The following is a 24678-nucleotide window of genomic DNA, read 5'->3' on the forward strand; positions in this document are numbered from 1 at the left end:
TATTTCTGAAGTCTGCTGACCTTGAAATTTTAGTAACAGAAATATAAAATATTCACTTATACCTACTACACACAATATGGACAACATGCTCACTTTTTTAACCAGGGAATTTTTAATGTAGAATGGAACCATGTGCCTTGGGGAAAAAAAAAGATGGGGATATCTATCTGCAAGAGGCATTTCAGCACCAGGTATTGAGTAGTACTCAGTAGTACTCTGTGTCACACCTTTAAATTTAACCACTTTCCATCACAACATGACAGAAAGTTGAGAACTAGTGACTACTTTTTTTCAGTGAGAACCATAATTTTCATTTGCTTACACTCATACAAACACACATTTACTTTCCATCTTTGAAGGACTACGGATGCTACACAAACATCATGCACTTGTACCATTTTTCAAGTGTTCCCTGCTTAAAGGATTCTGGCATCTAAAGTAAAAAAGGGATGTTTTAGAGAAGCCTGCTAGGGATGTTCTCATCCTGACCTTACAGAATCACCCATGTAGTTGACCCCACGATGTGCATAAGAGATATGAAGACAGTGTGGATGGCTGAGGTGTTACTGGGGAGGGAGAATCATACCTGAGGACCAAGTTGAGCAATGATGATTGGAGAGTGGGGGAGATCTCTGGGTAAGAGCCAGGCGTGCTGTTATCAGTGGGATGCGTCTGGTTTCTGGGTGGATTCAGCTAGTTAGCAACCTGCTTTTGGTCTAGGGGATGGCTTTCATGGGGATTCTTTTCAGATGGAGCTTTGTTATGAAAGGGGAATCACAAGAAAACATTTTATTGATCCCAAAATGACCATGGTAGCTAAAGAAATCATGTTAGAGCCTCGTTATTTGTAATGACAAGATGTTACTTAGAAAGTGGCCCTACAGCTAAAGTGGCAACTGGTTGGCCAGTTGGGGTCGTGGTTTTCAGTTATTCTTCGGCCAGACTCACATGCTGCTGTTGTTAGATGTGTTAGTGGGGAGGGGTCAAGTTAGAAGAGGGATTTGTTTTGCGGAAATATCCTTTTATAGAGGAGGGGAACGATGAGTTACTGAGATGTTCAGTCTGTGGTTGAGGTCTATGGGACTTCACTTTTGCTCCAAATGATGCGATTGTCTTCTCCAAACCGCACAGCGCCACTGGCCACCAGCTCCAGGGCGGCAGGAAACGCGCGATGCTCTGCCTCCTTCACTCTCTCCGATAGGCTCTCCTCTGTGTCATTCACTAGCACAGGCACCGCCTCCTGGACAATGATAGCCCCTGCATCCACTTCCTCCTACAGAAGACAGAGACTGTTAGCTGATTGAAATACCACAGAGCACAGGAGCCGGGTTTGCAGTACTGTTGCTTTACAGACAACGCTGTCACACTGCAAACCTCACTTACAGAAACAGACGACTGCTGATAGAGAATTTGTGCTAATGACAGGAACAAGGTTTTTCTTCAACAATACCCATGTAAATCTGAACAATAATATGACTGTAAGGAAGAAAACATTTTCTGTAGTTTGCAATTCTGTGGCACAAAAAAGTGATAAACTTTAAAAAAGCTCCTCACCCCCCTATTTTTAACAAAATAGAAATCCATAGAAATACAGTTATAACTTACATTGGAGTAGGTGATTTTGAGTAGCAGGTAAAGCCAAATTTTAACCTAAAACTCTTTAAAAAAACCCTACTACCCTCTTACAGTAATGAAATTAAATTAAATCTAAATATAAAAACAGTATAAAAGTAAAAAAGATGACTGTATAGGCTCACTAGCTTTCGTAGGAATGCCTCATGAATCTTTCAAATAATAAAGCATTACAATATTTTCCTTAGCCGACAACATAAAGCTGTGACCGCTTAAGTTGCAGGTTGACAGTATCATTACAGGAAACATAACTGCTAATAATTTTTCAGCTGTGAGGATTTGTATCAATACAGACCTTAATACTGAGGCACAGGGTAAGAAAAGGTGAAAGAAATCGTGCTATTTCATTCCATTCCGGGACCTCTGTCCTACCAGCATTACAATTAGTTTCAAATGATTTACAGTATACCAAACAGCTGTCAAATGGACTCAATGGCCATCTCTTATTAGTTACCCTTCTTGGGTTCACTGACACACGATTAACTGACCCTGCCGATTAAGATAATTTCATTAAGTGTAAGATGAGCTGGATCGGCAGTTTGCAGAGAAACGCAAAGAGACCAGGCGTACCGCCACGAAGTGCACAGTGCAGCCGGTGAGGCGCACCCCAGCTTGCAGCGCCTGCCGGTGGGCATGGACGCCCTTGAAGGAAGGCAGCAGGGAAGGGTGGATGTTCAGCATCTTCCCTGAAACGTAAAGCAGAAGAGAGCGGTCAGACTGCAGCAGCGCAAGCCGAGACACAGTCCTGCACTCCTGTCACGATTCCACACAGAACGGGGACCGAGGTACCTCCCCGTTGTCTGGGGAGGCCAACTCCGGTCTTGAAGGACCACCACTGTGACAAGTGTCTTTTAAAATCACCAGTTTCAAATGAGCTGAAACAACATAATTCAATTCAGTGAAGTGGGTAGCTGGCTTCATGAAATAATTAGTCATTTGGAATGAACTGCACTGATACCAATATGTTGAACAGAAAAGGTCCAGACCACAATTGTTATGGAAAGCCTTCAAATTAACATTTTGATTGGTCATATAACGAATATAACGAATATGTCGTTTTAAAATAGTGCTAAGCAAACTGTACCTATAGTTAGTATACTTTTATCTCAGAGGCCTCCAAAATAATACTTTTATCTCGCAGTGAGCTTTCTCCCAGTCTGAATAGACAAAGAAGAGCTCTCTTCCAAGATTTTGTAATTTCTCATTCAGTTCCTCAGGAAGTCACCAGCAAAATCAGCAAAATGTTCTTCTTGTATGCTAAAATATCAACGCTGAAGGTCGCTTCAAGGAAGAATATGTGACATGGTTCATTTAAAAGTTCCAGTAATGGAGAAAATGTCACATCGATAAGCAATAATATCAGAAGACAGAGCTTACACCTCTGTGTTTGCAGTGGGAAATCCTTGCACAGAAGAGTGATTGTTCCAGTAAGGCCATGGAACATAAAGATACACAACTGATCTCTTTGCAGTCACTCCTAAGCTAGCTAACACAAAAAAAACTCACTATCATGGCCTTAAAATCTAAGCAGTACATCATCAATTGACAGTGTTGACCTGTTTGGTACAGACTGAGGCTTCCTCAGACTGAAAGAGTGGTTGTCAAACATCCACTCAAATAAACTGAAGATAACCGACATGAAAAAAGAGTGATACATTTCAGCTCAGGAAATGAAGCAGGTGCCCACCCGGACTATTACAATTAATTATCAATGCAAACCAGTTTCACAATGTGACCTTTTGTGATCACGTTTTTGGTTCCCATCAGCTGCCTTTTCTGAATTTTGACAATGAACTACTATAACTAGCCTGGATGACAGAAAGATCACTGCAATGTGTGTGCAGATAATGTGTGTATCAAATGCATTTAAAAGTAACTTAACACTGGGATTCAATTTCCAAACCTCTGCAAGTCAGTGAAATAATTCCAGCCAATTCCATGGATCTCAAAATAAGAATAAGCATTCTCACCATAAAGCCAGAAGATATCAGTTGCTGGTGGACACTGAACAAAAAGGACGGCTACATTAGTGTTGAGCCAAATTTTGTCTTTCTTTATATTACTCTTTATATATCATAATTTCTTGTATGGATGACACAGTAAGAGTTTGAAATCCCTGGTTTTCCAATTTGTGAATAATGTTTAATTTCTCTGTAATTAAGTAGATCTCCTACCTATAAAATGTATTTGAACTGCAGCTCCTTTGACCCAGATCCTAATTTATTTTTACTTTTAGTATTACCATTCCACTTTCTGACGAAGGTGCCAGTGAGGATTCTCATGAACCCAGCGAGACAGACGATCTCCACACCAAACTCCTCCAGCACGTGGTCGATGGTACCGTCGAACTCAGCGCGACTCCCATACAGCTTGTGATCAACCACCTGTCCGCAGCAGAGAGCATCAGTGGTCACATTGATGAACACGTTGCTTACTGACATTTAGAGAACAGATCGGTGACACTGGACATCAGACGTGTATGACACAGGCGTTTTCATGCACACAAAGACTGTAAGGGCAATTGGTAAAAACGGACTGTAGAACGTCGGCGTGTTTGGCACCATGTCTTGCAGAGCAGTAAGAATTTAATCAATGGGAAGTCGAACAGAAAGACAGGGAGGACAGAGACACACAAGATCAGGGACACAGACCCTGGTCTGGATCCCGGCCAGCACTGCCTTTTTCAGCCCCTCGACACCAGGCCGGTTGGAGATGACAAGAACGATCTCGGCGGAGCTGGTGGGCTTCTTGACATGTTCAATCAGAGCTTGCAGATTTGTGCCTGATAAAGAGACACATGTTTACATCATTTAGGACCTCACACCTGCACAGCAACACTGCTGCAGAGCGACAGGAAGTTATGTAAGCAGCGGTGAATGTCACTAAGCTAACAGACACCCTAATACAATTGAGCTGAAATATGTTGCTCTGGATCCGACATTAAAAAGTGGTCATGCTAACAAATGTGTCCCTGGTGTCTGTTGCAATACAAATACCTTTTCTACCTATTTTATCACAAAATAGTGCATTAGCATATTGGAGGTGCCAATCTTATTTTATTCCCACCAATTTAGGTGGGAATAACTTTGAACTACAGTATTCATCTTTTGTTAAATTCTGCAGCGAAGTACTAGCTAGCCAAAGCTAGAGGCTAGCCAAATGAAAGAGATAAGCGTCCCTCATGATGTCCCCACCAGTTTGCAGAGCATAGGCACATTGTTCCTTTGAGACTAAGTCTACTAATCCTTGCTGTCTCTGTGAGCTCCAAGTCTATCAAGCATGACTCCTTATTGCATTCTGGTTGTAGTGGGCTAGAAAACATTAACCAGGCTTGTAGTGCTCAACTGACAATCACTAAGCCACTAAAACTACGCCCATAGAGCAGGAACTGAGCACCACAGCTAAGAAACAGAAGGGCATTAAGAACTGAAGATTTGCACAGAACCATACTGTGCAAGTTGATTTCTTAGGATCTTCCATCAAAAGGAAAGATGAGGTTCTCTGATGAAGAGGCTATTAACAGTCACAAAGCCCTTCTTGTGGCATAAGGTCTGAATTCTTCTTATGCCACGATGACAAAGAAGACAGAAGGATGGACACACCTGTTCCTGAGATGAGCACAGCCACACGGGCTCTCCTGCGGGGGGCGCTGTCCTTAGATGCACTGTTCTGAAGGGTGCTGCTATCTGCAGGCATCTGGATACCCGCCTGTAAGGAATGCTGGAGATTTCGAATCACCACCTGCTCAGCCCCTGTGGACAGATGCACACTGCTAATGCAACTTTTACTAGAACTTTAGAGGTGTGCAAATTTGTAATTTGTTAGTAATGAGAAATCCCTTTCCACCATCACAGTTATTACCTGTGGCAAGCATCAACCTCTTTAAAATTTACAGACAGCATCTACTGTATATCACCCTGCAACTGACCACTGACAACCCACTGAAGCTAAGCAGCTGTGAACCTGGCCAGTACCTGGATGCAAGACCTCCTGGGAAAGCTAGGTTTGCTGCTGGAGGAGGTGTGGGAGTACAGTTGGAAGCATCTGTGTGGGTACTACTAAGCCAGTGTAGTGATGAGGACACAAAAAGGGGCCATCCTTCAGATTAGATATAAAACCAAAGTCCTGACTCTCTGTGGTCATTAAAAATCCCAGTGTGTTTCTCCAAAAGAGTAGTGGTGTTACCTCGGCATGCTGGCCAAATCTCCCATTGGCCTTTACCAATCATGACCTCCTCATAATTCACTTCTATGAATGGGCTTCCCTATTGATCCACTGCCCTCCCCTCCACTGATAGCTGATGTGTGGTGAGGGTACTGGTACACTTTGGTTGCCGTCGCATCACCAAGGTGGGGCTACACATTTGTGGTGGATGGGAGTCCCCATTACCCGTAAAGCGTTTGCAGAATAGTGCTATATGAGTGTATAGAATATATTATTATAATTTTTAGATTGACTCTGGACATCATCACAGAGTTTTTTATGTAGGTGAAGCATTGCTATTGAAGTCAGAATATGATAAAATGGTAATTCTGGTTAACTGCGTAGAATAACGCAGCCAGAGCCTTTTCCAGAACTCAAGTGATATCTCACCTGCTCTGACTTTTGACCTCTAAAACCCCGGTAAGAGTGTCCGTGTCTGACACAATGTGGGCTGCCGGTTCCAGCTTTGTGAAAGGGCGCAGTCTCACCTGGCTGTTTCTGGGTGAGTGATCCCACGAGCCAAGCCTCCTCCTGGCTGCGCAGTTCCTGCAGCACAGACTCTGCCTCCTGGCGCCCTACCACCAGCACCGCACCCAGCCCACAGTTAAAGGTGCGCCCCATCTCCTCCTCCGACAGACACCCCTCCCGCTGCAGCCAGGAGAAGACCTCTGGGATGCGCCACTGCGAGGCATCTGCAACAAAAAAGCTCAGTAGAAAAATTGTGAAGCCCTTGCAGTATTCCAGATATACTGATGATCATCAGATACCTGCCGGATGCATCATTCTCAAACTGCACGCTTACACTCGCTCTGCAGTCCAAACACACGCCTTGGAAAGTTATATCAGCACTGGTGTATAAGCATGGATCATCCTGTAAAATGACAGGAAGTTGCCAAATGCATGATTGCTGGAGTGGTTTAAAAAAAGATTGTTTCTGTAGATTGCTCGGGCTGAGGACTAATAGATCTCTTTCCAACAGCGAGCAAGGCTAAGATCAGAGTCTCAAGAATACCCAAAAGTTAATTTTTCTTCTCCACAGATGATTGATATTCTTGTTCCTACAGCCCCTACCTGAATCACCATACTACCTATTCTGTATTGTGGGGGTCCTGAAATTGCCTGCCTGTCCATTTTACTTCCAACTGAGCTGTTCCTGAAGCCTAGGACTTGGGCTGGCTCTGTTTCCGATAGCTGACTGGGAATCCTGTTCCCTGCAGGCCCAGTCTTACCCAGGTCCACAGCCAGCTCCGGGGGCAGGACGCGGGGGATGTTCTCCAGGAGCCCGCCGCCAGTGATGTGGGCATACGCCTTCACTGCTTTGCCGCGCAGGACTGGCAGCAGCAGCCGGCTGTAGATCTTCGTGGGGGTGAGCAGAGCCTCCCCTGGTGGAGAGAGAGAGAGTACAGTTAGCAATCCAGCTTTACAACATTGATTGTGTGCTTCACTGCACCTGCAAAACAATGAACCCAGGATCATCCAGGCAGGTGTATCGAAGTAAAAAAAAGTGACTTTTGACCAATGGGAAGAAAGAAGGAGACTTACCTGTAACTGATGAATCTGTTAAAGACAATGGTATCAGTATTGCAGGCTGTAGTGCTTTGCCAAAACAATCTCTGTGCAAGGTGTGAAACCCGATGCTGCTGCTGAGACAGGGCTGATGAATATGGCTGCAGCCAATGTGTTAATAAGGCTCTGTCTGTGCCAGTCACCTACCCACAGTCTGCCCGAGGAGGCCGAAGGGGGCTGGAGAGCCATACTGCAGGCCTGCTCGCTCCAGCACCTTGCGCACCAGGCTGAACCCGTTGCTGTGCACCCCGGAGGAGGCGATGCCAATGAGCACGTCTCCTGCAGTGATTTCCTGCAGCCGGGGCAGGAGGCAGCCCCTCTCCACCGCGCCCACGCAGAACCCAGCCAGGTCGTACTCTCCTGGGGCATAAACCCCCGGCATCTCTGCTGTCTCACCCCCTGCAGTCAGAGGAGGATCAGAGGAAGCATTCAGCAACATATGGAACTTAACTGAACCAAACGTTTTATGAAAGAGAGAATAAGACGGCACTTTTTTCTTTAAAGAATAAATGGCTTATATCATCTTAGATCTAAGCTTTCTTAGATGGCTTGTTAGGGAAGAGTAGTTCTCATGTTACTTACTGTGTTTAGCTTATTCGGTCACCAAAAACCAGAAAACATGCTAGGATATTTTTAATCTCAAATATCTGGGCATGATGCATTTTGACCTCTCTACACTGCACTGCCTACTCAGCTACCCACCTGCCCTTAATCCTACCCAGCCCACTCTCCCCATCATCTCACCCTGCTCCCTCCTCATTCCACCCACTCCCCTTTTCTGTCTACACACCACAGGTCCTCTCCCTCCCTCACCCAACAAGGCACAGCCTGCCATGCGACATGCCTCCGCGATGCCGCCAATCACAGAGGAGGCCACGCCCACTTCCAGTTTCCCACAGGAGAAGTAATCCAGGAAGAAGAGGGGCTCCGCCCCCTGTGCCAGAACGTCATTCACGCACATGGCCACCAGGTCCTGACCCAGAGTGCTGTGCTGACCACAGGCCTGAGCAATCTACAGACAGGCAGAGAAAGAAAGGCGCTTTATCTACCCAGTAATCCTTATTCCAAGCACATCTTAGTCTGAATCATTTTGTAAGTGAGCAGGTGCTCCCCTGAAAGAATGGAAGTTCCCTATAAAACCTATGGATCAATGGGACCTGATGTAAAACCATTCCCTATAATTGTTGTACATCTATACTTTAAAAGACTTCACACAAGATTAAAATGATCTAATTATCAGCCCTTCAGATTCCACTGTGGGATCAAGCACAACCAGAGTGATTTATTAGCTGCAAACTAATGCTGTTGCACAATTAAAAGGCTGGCAGTACTTCAGAATGGAAAGATCTGTATTTGACTACTCTTATAAAAGGCTGTAGTGTGAGACTCCCACATCCAGACCTTGTTAACATCCGCATTTAGCGAGTTAACTAATGCTAGCCCACACACCATACATCTTCATGTGACAACACTTTCTCTATTTTACACACTTCCTCAGAGGGCTAACTCATACTCACACTTCACACCCGAAGAAGGCTCCACAGCTGAAACGTTTCCTTTCTTCTCTTTTCAGCGTGGAATAAGCCTTTAACTTGTCCCTCTGCAGCCTACACGTGCCGACGTAGCTTCCTGCTTGAACTAACTCATACTACAGCACACAAAACGCCCTGTGACGTACCTTGAGCTTGGTGCCCACTCCGTCAGTTCCAGACACCAGGATGGGATCCGTGAAACCTGCTGCTTTCAAATCAAAGAGTCCTGCAAACCCCCCCAGCTCAGCACTGCACCCTAGAGGAGAGACGGCATATACAACCCAGGTGAGTAAACCCTTAGACGTCCAGGAAAGAATGGAACTGCTTTCAAATCAGACATTAAGCAGCTAAGATGGTCCACAAATTATTTCAATTAGAAGAAACAAGAAGGCCAATGGCTTGAATTGCTTGCTTTCAATACTGTGCAAATTCTTAGAAGCAATGTTTCCCTTTACGACCTCTAGTCAATACTTATCACTCTTGAGCACAGCAGTCAACTTTAAGACAAGACCTGAAAATGGTGTAGCCTGGCTCCTTGCCTTCTGGTCTGTGTAGTTTACTTCACAGTGAGGAAGTAAAGGTCCTTCATAAGCTCCAGTGGTTCTGGCAGAGAGAGCTCAAACACAACTGGAGTCATACCTTTGCGGGCTGTAGCTTTGGCCAGAGGTTTGATGTAGTTGACCAGTGCATTGCCAGCAGCAATGTCCACTCCACTGTCCTTGTAGGTCAGAGCTCTGGGGGGAGGGGAAATACAGGAATCAGCTACACAGCTTCAGGGTCACAGATTTAGATGCCCAGGATCATGTACAAGACCACACCAGGTTGCAGATATTTCAATGAGACCTTGCTTGGAAACATCAGCACAGGCAGGCAAACCTTAAGGTATGTTGCTTTTTTATACATCATTTACAAACATTTGGCACCAGAGCCTAGAGTTTGCAAAATCTGAACTGTATCAGGGTTGTGCAAAACATGCCAAAATCATAAATACAGTGATAGCATTGAGTCCCTCACGATTCCAGGACTACACTGTACTGTTTTAGGAGTTTTCAGACAGTTCACTCCAGCTAAAATATATTACCACATAGTTCCGAGGTCTTGGTGTAAACAGTGAAAATGAACTTTGACTCCAAGGTTCAGTGTGCTCCTCACTGTAAATAATGTAATTTAATCTCAGGATAGTTAAGTATTATTACTGAGTATTACTTAAAACTAGTTATGCGTGTATATTTTTTTAGAAATGTTGGATGATGTCTTTTGAAATAACTGTGATTAATTGTTATTCATGACTGTGAGTGATCTGTCAGTGAACACATGGCCATGTCACACTAAATCACTTTATTAGTGGGAAGTGATTATATGATTAAACCTGTTGAATCTCAAGGTTGGTGAACAGAAAAGGCAGAACAGAAAGGAGCTGATATGCCCCACTTATTAACAGAAAGCCTTTGTGTTACCAGTACGTTGGAGCCTGGACTAAGTTAACATACTTTCACTCTCTAAAGGATGTTCACAGCCAGAAATGCTCTACCTGACAAGACACAATTTGTCAATGAAAGGACATAATCTGAGAGGGCACGAGTCACAGCACCACTCGCTCATTTTGGTCTGGGCTGGAGGGTCTAACCCAAGTGCATGGCGCTATACTAATCAAGTCCTGAGAACTCACTTCCTGTCCTTCCCGCGGACACATCCTGACACGACAACATTCACCGCTACTCATGTAACAACGGCTTTCTTGAGAGATGAAAATTTGAATCATGCCATTAATTCCCTTCTTGCCAGACTTGAGCCCTGCTGCAACCCACCATAGGTCATACATCTCAGATGAAGAGCTTGTATTGTTTCCAGCATCAGCCACACATTCTACTAGCCTGTGACTTACACCCCCTGTTGATGACAAATGTTAATGAGAAGCATTAGTTTCCCTAGGTCTTTAAAAATCGGCAACAATCCAGGACAGTATATCAGGCTTGGCATCTGATGTTTCCAGCTGGAATGAGTTTAGAAAGTTTTAATATTGTCTATTTTCTTGCCCCTCTGATGCATTATCCTTCCTTACAGGGCCAGTGAATATACTGCCAATAAATCAATCAAAGCTTTATTTCACAGTCAGGGAAAACAACCTTTACAAACCACAGGAGGAAGTTAAAGGGAATTTCTTCCCCTTGTCCCAGTGTTATATCCCAGCAGCTCTGTAAACCCAGATAATCCAGCAGGCAGTTCAGTATGTACACTCTGACTCACAGAGGAACTGAAAATAGAGCAAATAACTGCAATGTCCCAACAAATCAACAAGTTATTAAATTATGCAAGGAAAAAATTAATCGCTCCAATTTAAATCTTGTTAACTTCATCTTCCACAGAGAACATGGACCTGTATCTCTGACAGGTCGACACACAAGGCTGAGAAACCGGTCTTCACTGCAGAAGTGTAGGGAAAAAAATCAGAACAAACATGAACAATCTCTGTTGCAGCAGCAAGATTTTATTGATTTGGTTATTTCCACTGTGAGACATGAATAGTGGACAAAGACATAATGCCTGTCTGTCCGTTCCACTTTTATTTTTATTTTCCTGTCAATATAAAACCCCTCTTCTCTACAGGAATATCCTAGTACTCCAGGACAATACAGTCTTGGGAGACTGTACAAAGGAGAAACGGTATTACACGTTTTCAAAATCAAAATAGAAAATCTCTCACAATACCACTCTCAGAATACAGTATAAAAACTTGCATTATTGAATTAGAAACAGTAGTGTTTTAGACTTTAGGACTATTGCCTGAATTTGGTGAGACTCGCTATTTGTCCTGTAGAGTCAAAGACTCTTGTTTGTCAGTTAATCTGAGCTCTTCATGACTTAATTGATCTGTCTAAGGCACTATATTATCAAAGGCTGGAGCTCCTGCATGAGACTAAGAAACACTGCAGCAACGCAGAGACCAGGTGTCCAATCCCTCTCCCAGGGGTTAGAGCCCCGCCCCTTCTCCTCACACACACCTGGAGCGCTTCAGGAAGGCAATGGCCCTGTGACCAATGTCACGGCGGTAAATAGCTCCCTGGAAGCCCACTGTGGCCACTCCTTGGTTGGCACTCCGCAGAGCGCTCTCCAGGTTGTCTCGTACAGCGGTGACAGTCAGCACTCGTCCTCCGTTTGACACAACCTTCCCCTCCTTTAGCGCAGTGCCTGCATGGAACACCTGCAGCTCCTGATCTTCAGCCTGGGATAGCCCTGTGGGACAGAGCTACGAGTCAACAAACAGCATGACATGAGAAGCCCAAACTCCCCGCAGTGCCCTCACCACATAGATTCAGAATCCTCAAACTATCCACTTAGAAGAAGTTCACTAACTCAAAAACACAGACAGGTTACCCATGTCAGTGTCAGAAGAAACGTTCAGCTTCACTGTGTCTAAAAATAAGTGCCTGCTTGAAAACCTGACAGGTGAAAAGGCAGTGCAAAGCAGCCCCCTTCCATTTCAAGGGACACCTTTAAAAACATTTAAAAAATGTCTGACATCAGCACAAAAGCAGTTTTATCAATGCCTCTAGGACAATCATATTTCTCTTTTATAGACAGGGTGTAAAAAGTAATGTGCTGGTTAAACTAACTCCAATACTAAATGGGGCCTGTACATTTAGTCTGGGGCAGCACAGTACCTGTAATCTCATAGCCTTTCTTGTACTCTCCAGGGTAACCTCCACTTGCCATGACCACAGTGACTGCAGCACTCTTGTCCAGCCACCGGGGGGAGCTGGAGGCTAGTCTGCCTTGCATCGTGTCTTGGAGAACCTCATACAGGTCACTCTGAAGCAGAGGCAGCAGAACCTGAAAACAGATGATAACAACAACAACTACTCAGACTTAACACAGCATCTGTGTGTATGAACAGACATTCCCACATGGTGCCTTACTTGGGCACCACAGAGAAGTGCTTGCCAAACAGGCATTCTGGACACATACTGTAGGGGGATTACAGAAATCCAAGAACACAACCATTCTGCCACGATATGAAACTCTGTCCTTAATGACTCAATCAGGTTCAGGTTTCACCAGTATGCTATACTTGTACGATTAACACGAATACAAATCATTCAGCCTTCTGTGAACTGAAGGTCCATTATTGAAGTAACAGCTTAAGAGAGGTGGGCTCACCCAGGAGAGCATGGTCAACATAGGCTTTTAGCTCAAAAATGCACTCCATCCTCCACTCACTTGACACTCTGGGTCTCCAAAGCGGCAGTTAAACTCCAGCACTTTGGGTCCCTCCTTGGTCAACATCAGCCCTGCATACAGCACTCCTGCAGATACACAGAGAAAAAGAGAATGTGTTATCTTCAATATCTGGAAATGACCCATCCTTACTGTAGCATTCTAGATTTCTACCCTCTTTATCAATGGGTCTGCTTGCCTGGGACCATTTTAATGTAAATCCTCCAAAATATCAAAGCAAACTCCAATTTAGTAAGTTTACATGAAAATTAAAATTAAAAAAAACTCCCTTAACAGTCAGATCGCAAGGTGAATGTCATCCACACAGAAGTGTTAACTAATACCATGATTTGTAAGTGATGACACACAAGCCCCTAAAAAGAGACCTGAGATACCTGTTAGACCAGCTGTTGAGATAGCAGAAAAAGAGAACCCTACATCTAGAGACACATCCATACTCACCAACATACAGGATCCCCTCCTGCCTCATCCCATCCACTGTCTTCTGCAGCACCGTCTCTTTGATCTGCTGAAACAGCTCCTCGGATACCTGATAGACAGATGAAAGGGGCAAGATTACAGGGACATATCTCTCATCTTTCAAGATGAGCATCTACCTGCTTGAGCAGTCAGAACCAACATCAACTCAACACTGACTACTTCCATTCTCTCCAACGATCCTTGGGCATGCCCAGCCTTCTATTCCCAGACACCTGATCCCGACGCAGGCTCAATTCCTGCAATCCCGAAGCAGGCTAAGCCCTCCATTCCCAGGCCCTGATCCTGATCTGCACCCAGCGCCTCCATACTGATAGATTAAAAGTGATCTAATACTTGATCTAGTGATCTAATACTCAATACTAATACTAACACAAAAATATTTCCTTCTATTATGATCACATGTAGGCGAGGAACTTCTCCAAAACAGAACACATTGTACTTGTGATTCATATTAATCACACGATCACAAATGCCAATTGCCTGACTGCAAAGTGGTGCAATGGCACAGAACAGCTAACAACAGCCTATTTTTCCTGGCTCATGACGATTGTCATAGTATGCACCTGTGGTGCAGGGCAGTATGCACCCATGCCTCCTGTGTTGGGACCCTGGTCACCATCCAGCAAACGCTTGTGGTCCTGGGCTGGGGGCATTGGAGCCACTGTGGTGCCATCACTGAAACACAGGCACTGAGAAAGAGAGGAAGAGAGGAACAAGGCAGGAACAGCTAAATCCAAGTGTCTAAATGATGCTACACAACAAAACACTAAGACATAAGAAAGGCTATAAACAACCATTCGGCCCAACTAGTCTGTTTGATAGGTATCAATCTTCCAGAATCAAGCAAACAAAACAATCAGTGATTATTCACATACTGTTCTCAGGATGGACAAGCTAAATGAAAAATACATTCCCGTGAATTCTGCAGTTCACATATAGTTCCATGTAAATTTGCAAATGTAATCAATAAAAATGTAATCTCTTTACATTTAAAACTAACTGTATAGCACTGAAATGGTCTCATCCTTTTGATGTATAATGATTCATTGATATAGACCTCCCTTATACTGCACCAGTGCTTCGCCCATTAACTGGGATTTGGCAGCAGGAGGATGCTATTGAAAAGCTGCATCATTTCTGAATAAATATGTAAGTTGAGAACAACTGTTTTACTATGCAAAACATGCATGGGTTAGACAAGAGCGCTAAGTGCACCACACAGTATTAAAGCATTGTGACAGTGCTTTAAGGGACAGTGTGATGTCTGAGTGTGTAGGAACAGGGATGAGCAGGACTTACAGACACCTCCTCCCCTTCCAGCAGCTCCTCCACTACCACGACCTCCCCAGCTGAGCCGAAAGCCCTGTCCTGGGGGAAGAAAATAGTGAAAGTCTGACAAAGTGATGGACAGGTTGAGCCAGTCCAGTACCCACGGACAGTCAGACATGGGTGTGAGTATGCACAGACCATGGGCCACTACCTCTCACACAGCAGAGAAAATTCACATAGCCTGATACTGTTACATTATTCCTAGATACCTTTATTTACACATTCTGCTATATTTACACTGAGTCACATGTCAGATTTGCAATATAACCAGGATTATATATGCAAAGTCTTGCAAAATGATTCACTCCTTTACAATGATCTCTAATTTTACCGAATTACAAATGGATGTGTACACATATTTTAATGTACAGTACTTCAATCAATAGTTGATTAATACTAAGTGAAACTCATTGAATCTCTGCAACGGTAAGAGAACCTGGCTGGTCATGAATATAAAGTAATGGTTCAGACACTCCACTAGAGATCAGCTGAAGACCATGAAGGGAAAAAAATAACCTTTATCCAGAGCCCAGACTTCGTTGGTTAACAAAATCAAATCTGTTATTCTATTTAGTAGTGAATTTCTACCTCCCACTACTAAGCGTGGTATATACAGTAGATATGGGGAGAGAGAGAATGAGACTCTCAGCCCATCCGACCTGCATGATGTCCCGGACAGCCTTGCAGGCCTCCTCCTTGTCCGCCGCGACAATGACTCCTTTCCCAGCGGCCAGCCCACTGGCCTTGACCACCAGCGCAGGGAACTCCGCTCTGGAACACAAGCCCAGAGGCTCAGGGAACTATGTGAAACCTTTCTCAGTCTCCAAACCTGTTATGAAAGGCTGCCCCACTTACAAACCCCAGTGTGTGAGCATTCATAAAAACATAAGGTTACAAACGAGAGGAGACTATTTGGTTTATTTATCTCAGTTAATTGACTGACAGATCTCATCCAGTCATTTTTTGAAGGAAACCAAAGTATCAGCTTCAACCACTTAGCCGAGTAGCTTGTTCTATACTCCCATAACCCTGTCCTCAGATTTCCTCTCGTCTTGTGGTTCATTGCTCATTCTTGTATCCCCCTCATAGCCTTCTCTGTTCAAGACCAAAAAGGATCGATTCCTTTAGTCTGTTAGTGTAGGACATTTCTGAACATGTACCTGTATCAGAGGTGCCCTATCAACCATGTCAAACATTCTGGCATGATTCATTATGAAAGAAATCCATTGAGAAAAATCCCCTATTTTTCCTGCTTAAGCAATGCAAATAAGTTGTAAAATGTCACTGTCTTCTAGTGCGTTAGTTTTAAAAGACCCACGGGAAAAGCCAGGCTTGATTTAGGAACAAACATGTACATGATCAAAACAACTGCGGAGGATGTTTTGGGATTCTGAAAAGACCGCTTGAATCTCGCAAGACCTCCAGTGAAAGAGCTCCCCCTTCCCCCTGCTCACCCCTGGATGAAGCGACAAGCTTCCTGCGGGTCGGTGAAGGAGGCCCAGCGCGCGGTGGGGATGCCGTGACGCTCCATGAAACTCTTGGAAAAGCTCTTACTGGCCTCCAGCTGGGCCGCCTTTGCCGAGGGTCCGAAACACCGTACCCCAGCAGCCGTCAGGTCATCCACCACCCCTGGGACACAAGAGAAATGTGTTCAAAATAGGCACCACTGAGATTAAATATGCAAGACACCCTGATAATGATGGACATAATGGCTATGACTGCGTAACAGTCTCGAACACCCCTCTAAAGGAGATACAGAACGTTCTCTACAGAAGATCAGAACAAGACTTCCAACACAATATAATGCAGTTAATATTCTGCTGTTGCTTTGGCAACAATGTAATCCGTCGTTCATGCCAATAAAGCTTGTTGTAGCTGCTAAAACAACTACTGGAGGCATACTCCAGTAGACAATAGGGAAACATTTTAGAAAAGTCCACCTAATAGCAGAGCAATATAAAGAATCCCTTTTCCCCCTGAATATTAACGTAAATGAGGGGGGGTTTTGGGTCTCAGAAACAGTTTGCATTCTCGAAGTGAAGTTTATTTTTCTGCTTAATACTGTACAGTGCACCAGATGAAAGAACACAACTCTTTGAAATTATATTCATGCAGGACAAGAATAAAAAAAAACAACATGCAGACTAATTTATTCTTGTTTTCAGTGCTGCTATGCAGAACTTGTGTTGCGACGTTCTTGGACTGAAACATCCAACAAGAACTTCTTTTGGGGGGTTTTACCGATGCTTTCCCTTGTAGTTTACACAAAATGCATTTTACTAGAATGTTTGCACTTCGCTATTTCTGAATATAATATGGTAAAGCACTAAGCATTAAAACACAGGTAAAACTCTGTGTTCACAATGTGACACAAAGGAGCTTTGTGAGTTTATGGTGTATGCAGTGAAAGCTGCCTTATGAATTATGCGTTGGGGTGATGCATTTGCTAGAAAGCATCACAAATCGTATCTTGGATCCTACCGCAGCTATATATTTGCAAATGAATGGCTAAAGAATCAGTATATAGCATCTACATAACATAACAACATAACATCACTTTATTAGCCCTATACAATTTCTTGCACTAGGAATTCATCTTTTCGCATTACCCAACTTGCTCTCCATGGACACACAGACACAGAGAATAGCTTGGGGTCAGAGAACAGGGTCAGCCATTGTACAGCACCCCTGGAGCAGCTGGGGTTAAAGGCCTTGCTCAGGGGCCCAACAGAGTAGGATTCTTCTGCCAGCTGCGGGATTTGAACCAGCAACCTTCCAGCCACAGAGCCACCACTCCACCCCAAATATACATTTATAAATGCCCCATTTACATACAGTTGGAAAACAACACAGCTGTCTTTAAAGATGGGGTAACACTCACAATTCACAGCTTGAAGTTAAATGAAGAGGTTTGGTGTTCGAAGGCAGTATGACTGATGATATGCATACTATAGCATTAGAGTGGAAGAGGCAGTCACAAATGACAGAAGCATCACTAGAAGAACATAACACAAATACCCAAAGCCTGATTGTTCTTAAAGAAACAAGAGATGTCATTTACAGCAATAAATTGACTGAAACATTATTAAAATAGCATCCATCCACAAAAAGGGAGACCAAGCCGAACCAAACAATTACAATCCGATAACCACTTCTTGTAAGTTAAAGGAAACTATAACTGGAACTAAACTAGAGGATGACCTATATGGATATGCAGAGAACCACTGGGGATAGTTACTGTGGATTTATAAAAGGCAGACCTTTTTAGAGTTCTTTGAATAGGAAATAACAGTAATGGACAAACACAGAGCATACAGATACCATATATAAAATATACAATATGGTAAAATAATAAAGATGAATTCTCAAAATGCAGATGTTAAAAATCTGGGAAAATGTGTATACATGGAATGGATTGAGATCTGGTTGATAGAAAGAAGAGTAAAGACGTGAATGCTCCATTTGAGGTAATTAGTAATTAATGTAATTAGTGGAATACCACAAGGCACTGGATTAGTATCACGGCTGTTACCAATTTATATAATTGATCTAAATATCCTATGTATACAATAAATAAATATGATTGCATTCAGACATTTCCCAATTCAATTTCAGTGTACAGATAAAGCATTTACTTTACCCTGCCTATCTGGAACCCATGACATCCGGATCATAGAGCTTATCCTGAGTGCCAAACAAATGCCTATCCTGGGTGAACCACTTAGGACCGTGTCCTGAGCTGCAACTTTTCAATTGATTTACAATTTGCAATAATTCACTTCACCAAAGAAAGAAGTTATTTCATTTTGTCCTGCTGAGGAGAGTTGAAGGGAGTTTGGCTAATCTGAGCATGTGGTTCATCTTTATTCGAAGTACACTGCTAAAACCTTGTGGCACCAATGGTTAATACGGGGGGAGTGAGGGTGAGTGGCTAAGTGTCGCCGCCCTGCAGGGGGAGTTACAAACCTGCGGCCAAGGGAACCTCTGGCCCCACGACCACCAAGCCCACGTTGTGGTCCTTACAGTACTGCGCCAGGATAGAGTGGTTACTCACAGAGACCGCTGAGGACAAAGGGAGAGATGGGTCAGGTCACCATGACAAACTACTTCAGACCTGGTTGTCCTATGTAAAAAGCCTTAAAACACCTTTTTATTCTTCTTTACTTTTTCTTTGCAGAAACAGAAAGATTGCAGGGTTCCTGCAGGTCAGAAAAGTTTTGAAATTACTTTTCCAGAAAGCATCAACTGGGACAATTTTAGCTCCTGCTGTGCTCTAAAGACAGTCATTCTCAGAGGGTTTTTTTACAATCCAAGAACAGCTCTGGCCAACCAGTTTCGTTTTCGTAAACATCCAAACAAAACATATTTAACCACAGAGCATAAGAAGTTATACGTACATAGCATCAATCACAGAATGCATATTCCACTATCCAGCTGTGTCCCAGAAAATCACAAAATCAGATGGACAGCTAAACCGTTCACAGAGTCAGACAACAGGCCTGGCTGCCTGAATTATACAGTTTACTAAAAGTTACACAGTGTATCTTACCCTGTTTCCTCTCACAGGGCTGGGGAAAGGACTTATTTCTAAAAATGCCCCACTAGGGCATCAACTCTTACCTGAATTGGAGATTTTGCCACAATTAGCTGTGCCGGCGTTTCCTGGGGCAACTAGGACCTGCTGGACGTGCGGAGACTGAGCCAGCTTCCAGGCCAGGACATGCTCCCTGCCCCCGCTGCCAATCACCAACACCCGCTCGGCCATGTCTCTGAGAGAGAGAGAAAACACCTGGACATTGACATGGAGGTCCCGAAGGTACTCAAGCACTCACTTTGGTGAACCAGAACATTTACCACAATGCCCCTCAAATTGGAACAGTCCAGACTAGAAAGAAGGAGGAGACAACACTTGAACAGAACAAATGAACACATTCAGACAGACTGAGAGAGCCCTAGCACTCAAAGACCTCGAATGGCAGAAAGAATATTTACATAGAGCAATGAAAATTATTATACAACTGTTAAAAAAATCTAAATTACTACAATTACCCACTATCACATCACTAAATAAAAACATGCAGTACAACCCTTCAAAACCAGTACAAAGAAATCTGCAATCTGGGTATCGTTTTGGATACATTAAGTATTAGTCAGTTATACTCCCCTAAAGCTTTTGTGGAACTCTACAGAAACCAATAAATATGACAACATAAGATCATGAAAAAGGAGGCCATGTGTGCATTCTAGCCTGTTTGATAGTTAATTGATTCAAAAATCTCATCCAGCCATTTCCTGAAAAAAAAAAAGAATAGGGTTATCAGCTTCAACCACATGGCTGGGTAGTTTGACTAGACTCCCACAACTCTTTGGGTTAAGAAGTGCCACTCTTTCACATAGTTTCCACTTGCGTTCTCTGGTTCCTGTTTCATTGCTCAAACCCAATGCACTGACTTTGTCAATGCTTTGGAGGATTTTTAATACTCAGGACACCTTGTCATCTTGCCTATTCAAGACGAAAAAAGTTTGGTTTGTCAATAAAGAAGATTCACTGAACTTGTAGCTTACTAGCCCAATCAGCCATTCCACTGACAGGTAGGCAGACACTCCAGAGAAACTATATAGATTTACTGCCCCCACCACTCCAAAAATTATTCATACTTTATTCATAAACTATTAATCAACACAGGGCATTCTGGTGCGTTTAATTTTCTAACCAGGCAACTTAACTGCATGCAGGACTGACCTATAGAAAACATCAAACACAGCATATAACATTTTTAAAATGTCAGTTCTGAATTACAGCCTAACCGTGACCTTTCAGACAGAAGCAAATCACTGACATCTCCCGTTAATAAGCATCACTCACGTGGGACTAGTCTCCCATTAAAAACACTTTTGTCCTTAAATCTTTCAGCAGTGTAAAAGGACACCAGTGTATAACTGCCACACTCATGGGCCCTTTTCATATAGATGCTAAATATCAAACAGGAAACACGTGATAATTCCTCTAGGATATTATCTTTGGGAGCCAAACTGGACAGATTACATTACACAGAGCTCATCAATGCTATAGGCATATATCTAAGTAGCTTGTTCCAGTCTCCATCAACCCTTTGTGTTAATAGTTTTATTTTGCACTGAAGATGCAGCATTCTGATCATCCTGAAGACTATTAAACAAGTTCTACAACTGGTGCCAAAGCACGGATGAAATCTAATTGGGGAAATGAAAATATACTCATAGGCACAGGCTTAAATGAGAACTGCTTCCCAATTTCTCAGACCCGGTATTCTAGTCTAGAAGGTATTGCAAAATGTACACATTTCTAATTAAATGCAAAATTGTGAATTTCATATACGTACTGTACAGCTGCAATGTAGTCACTGACAAATTAGAAACTGCTGGTCTTGCCACAGGCAAGAGCGAGTATTTGCGCAAATTCTGATGTAAAAGCGGCCCTTCCTGCTCACTAGTCGCAGCAAGTCAATGAGAAACAGTCTCCTAACAATATTAATTCCTTTCTTCTCTTTTTTATGTTGTATATATTTTAAACAATACTTCACTGTCGAGCATTTGAGACATTTTAGTGGTCGGATAAAACTGAGGACTGGATCAGCAGAAAGTTCAACAGTTTTCTTTTCCAAGGGATCGTCAACTAGCCAAGAGATGGGTAATAAACATGGACACTGATGTTGCCCATCGACAAGTTTCTTGGCGAGATTCAGCATGAGGTACAATCGAATAAGTACGGGTTGTGCAGCAGAAACTTCACCCCAGAAATGTTCAAAAGTCATCTGCATGCTGAGTTAAGTAGTATTTGCCGACAAAACCATCTCTAAGTCAATATGTTGAACACAATTCAATTGCACTTAAATCAGCTGTTCAGACGACAGCACGGTCTATGGTGCAACAAGTTCTCCAACAATACAAGTCCTGCTATGATTTTTTTTCTTATAGGTGTGATACATCATAAAATAACCACCAAAGTAAATGACAGAGCACTTTTGCAAAACTTGAAAACAAATGTCTATTTTAGCTGGTTTGCAGGTTGGTCTTTTTTGCAATACTTAAAAAGTATCTAAAAAACAAGTTGGCTTCTATGTGTCGGTTTCATTAAACAATTTTAAAATAAATAAAGTTGCACAATTTGCTTGATCTAAAGGTAACAGGACTGCTCTCGCATCACTGGAAGATTTGTTGCTTCGTTCTGAATCACAGACAATGACGTCTTTAAAGGAGCTACGCACACATTGAAATGGCCTCTTTTGTGATGTAAATTGGAGGTTGTACACATTATCTTGCACTTGGTAATTTCATTGTGGTTGGAAATGCACTCATCATTGCCAATTCATTATAAACCCCAAATGTAAAAATAGGGTTGCAGTTCCCCTTAAATGTCAATCCAATGCTAGAATGCTGCAAACATCTTCTAGTCAATCCTGTATTCCTAGCTCTACACACTGAGGTTTGCAGTTACCGTATCTGGATTACTGCAGGAAAGGCTCTTCAAACTTGTCTTGGTTCTAAATGACACCTTCTGCAGTCGTGATTCACTTGCAATCCACAGGGAGCTGTCAGGCAGGGGATGAATGAGGAATCGGGAATCAGGAACTAACCCAGGATGAACTTCTGGCTAGAAGAAGGGGCTGATCCGCACACCTAATATTTATTGCATTGTCCTATCTCACCGACTCCGATTCTGGGACATCATTCAAGTTTCCAGGACACTCACCAGGGATAATCAGTTTCCTAAAAAAGAACGGGTGGTAAATCGTGTCCTTATAAAACCTGGGAATATTTCTTAACCAGTTTGACAGTTCTGTATGTAAACAATACAACACACGTCAGTTTTTAAGCCCGTAGCTGGTTGGAGAGAGATTTTTGTTTTAAAACTTGCATGTCCCACTAAGAATTCATCTAAATCTCACCAATAATGCTGGCAACTAGAGACATGAATTTAGACGGGCAACTTAGATTCCCGTATGAATACAGTGAATACAAATAATCACTGAAAGAAGAGGTTAAGGTCTACCTCTGACCTACACTCATGCGGTTATCACTACTGATTTGGGTAATTGGAATTTGTCAATGCGATTGTGCAATTTTTAAACTCGTCCACCCTTCTTACAATCTCTTTTTACAGACCTAACATCAACACATCTCTCAAGCCTAGACAGGGGGGCGCGATTTTACTGTTGGAATGTAGCGTTTTAACTCGCTGTGCATGACTTCTCATTACAGTAATTGCAAAATTCGTCGGCTCATATGCGCCTCACGAGGTCAGAGAAGACGAAATGTCATTTCAGTAAAAGAAAAAATATATATGCAAATAATCTTTCCCTAGACAGTCAAATCACTCATAAACACACATTTTTACTCTTGTGTTCCAAGAGTTGCAGGTTTTAATCCAAAGTAAAAAGATATGATTACCGGGGTTCTTCCTATATTTCTGAAGCAATTTACCTGTCCAAGAAGACATTGATCGTGTCTATCATGCATTTTGATGTACTTTTAATTAACTGACCCATGCATATATTTAAATGAGCTCTAGGCGGCTCATTTAAATTGTTTCTTTCTTGGGCAATTTTACAAATTGCAAATTATGAGTCGTATATAAATACATTATAAAGTTTAACATTCATATTAAACTCGAGTCATGGAGTTGAGAACGCACACGTTTAACAAAGCGGGAAACAATCGTGTCCAAAGTAAACTCAAAGTAATACTATTCTCTCAAAACCACACGTGCAAACCCCAAAAGTTATTACCTGAAAGTTAGGGGACGCGCCTGAGGCTTTGTGAATGTAGCGGCCAGCAGTGCTTTCCGGAACGTTGGTGGGATAACACTTCGTATGCAGGGAGTCCCAAATGTTGCAGCGTCTTCCTGCACAGATACGGAACTGAAGCACACAGCAAACGCCTCGTGCTGCGAGTTTGAACACATGGGGAGGGGGCGGTGAACTATCGAAATAAACCTATGACATCATTATCTAAATCCAACACAATGCACTCGTGTACTTCTAACTAATCGTGCGATCTCCCTAGTTTTGTGTCGCAAAAAACGAATAAGTTTGGATCACGTCTTTTCTCCAACACAGCATGCTTACAGAGCATCATGGGGGATGTAGTTTCCCAAACCACGTGTTGTATTTCCTTTTCTAGCGCCAGATCTGGTCAAATCAAAGCAAAACCTGTATAGCACCTTATTAATAATAATAATAATAATAATAATAATAATTGCTTACACTTATATAGCACTTTTCTGGACGCTCCACTCAAAGTGGTTTACAGGTAATGGGGACTCCCCTCCACCACCACCAATGTGCAGCATCCACCTGGATGATGCAACGGCAGCCATAGTGCGCCAGAATGCTCACCACACATCAGCTATCAGTGGGGAGGAGAGCAGAGTAATGTAGCAAATTCATAGAGGGGGATTATTAGGAGGCCATGATTGATAAGGGCCAATGGGAAATTTGGCCAGGACGCCGGGGTTACACCCCTACTCTTTTCGAGAAACACCCTGGGATTTTTAATGACCACAGAGAGTCAGGACCTCGGTTTTATGTCTCATCTGAAGGACGGCGCCTGTTTACAGTATAGTGTCCCTGTCACTATACTAGGGCATTCAGACCCACACAGACCACAGGGTGAGCGCCACCTGCTGGCCCCACTAACACCTCTTCCAGCAGCAACCTTG

The 24678-nt window shown here is 43.1% G+C and overlaps 1 protein-coding gene across 3 annotated transcripts; it reads right to left on the reverse strand.

Annotated features, from left to right (window-relative positions):
* Positions 1-89: 89 nt before the first annotated feature.
* gart (phosphoribosylglycinamide formyltransferase) lies at positions 90-24069 on the reverse strand. 3 transcript variants are annotated; one of them, XM_069197300.1, is made up of 23 exons: positions 23747-23834; positions 22595-22727; positions 19599-19747; positions 18945-19040; positions 16433-16607; positions 15638-15749; positions 14949-15017; positions 14213-14338; positions 13611-13698; positions 13152-13237; positions 12596-12764; positions 11936-12167; positions 9573-9667; positions 9080-9189; positions 8215-8413; positions 7549-7800; positions 7065-7217; positions 6324-6527; positions 5235-5384; positions 4284-4414; positions 3875-4016; positions 2203-2318; positions 90-1273 (listed from the first exon to the last, which is right to left on the reverse strand). In XM_069197300.1, the coding sequence occupies exons 3-23, from the start codon at positions 19741-19743 to the stop codon at positions 1076-1078; spliced, it is 3048 nt and encodes a 1015-aa protein (XP_069053401.1). In that variant the 5' UTR covers positions 19744-19747; positions 22595-22727; positions 23747-23834; the 3' UTR covers positions 90-1075. The 3 variants fall into 3 exon arrangements, with proteins under 3 accessions (XP_069053401.1, XP_069053400.1, XP_069053402.1); XM_069197299.1 differs by lacking the exon at positions 22595-22727 and having other exon boundaries at positions 23747-24069; XM_069197301.1 differs by lacking the exons at positions 22595-22727; positions 23747-23834 and adding an exon at positions 22456-22551.
* Between the last annotated feature and the right edge of the window lie 609 nt (positions 24070-24678).

The sequence above is a fragment of the Lepisosteus oculatus genome, chromosome 13 (assembly GCF_040954835.1).
Source record: "Lepisosteus oculatus isolate fLepOcu1 chromosome 13, fLepOcu1.hap2, whole genome shotgun sequence".
NCBI lineage: Eukaryota > Metazoa > Chordata > Actinopteri > Semionotiformes > Lepisosteidae > Lepisosteus > Lepisosteus oculatus.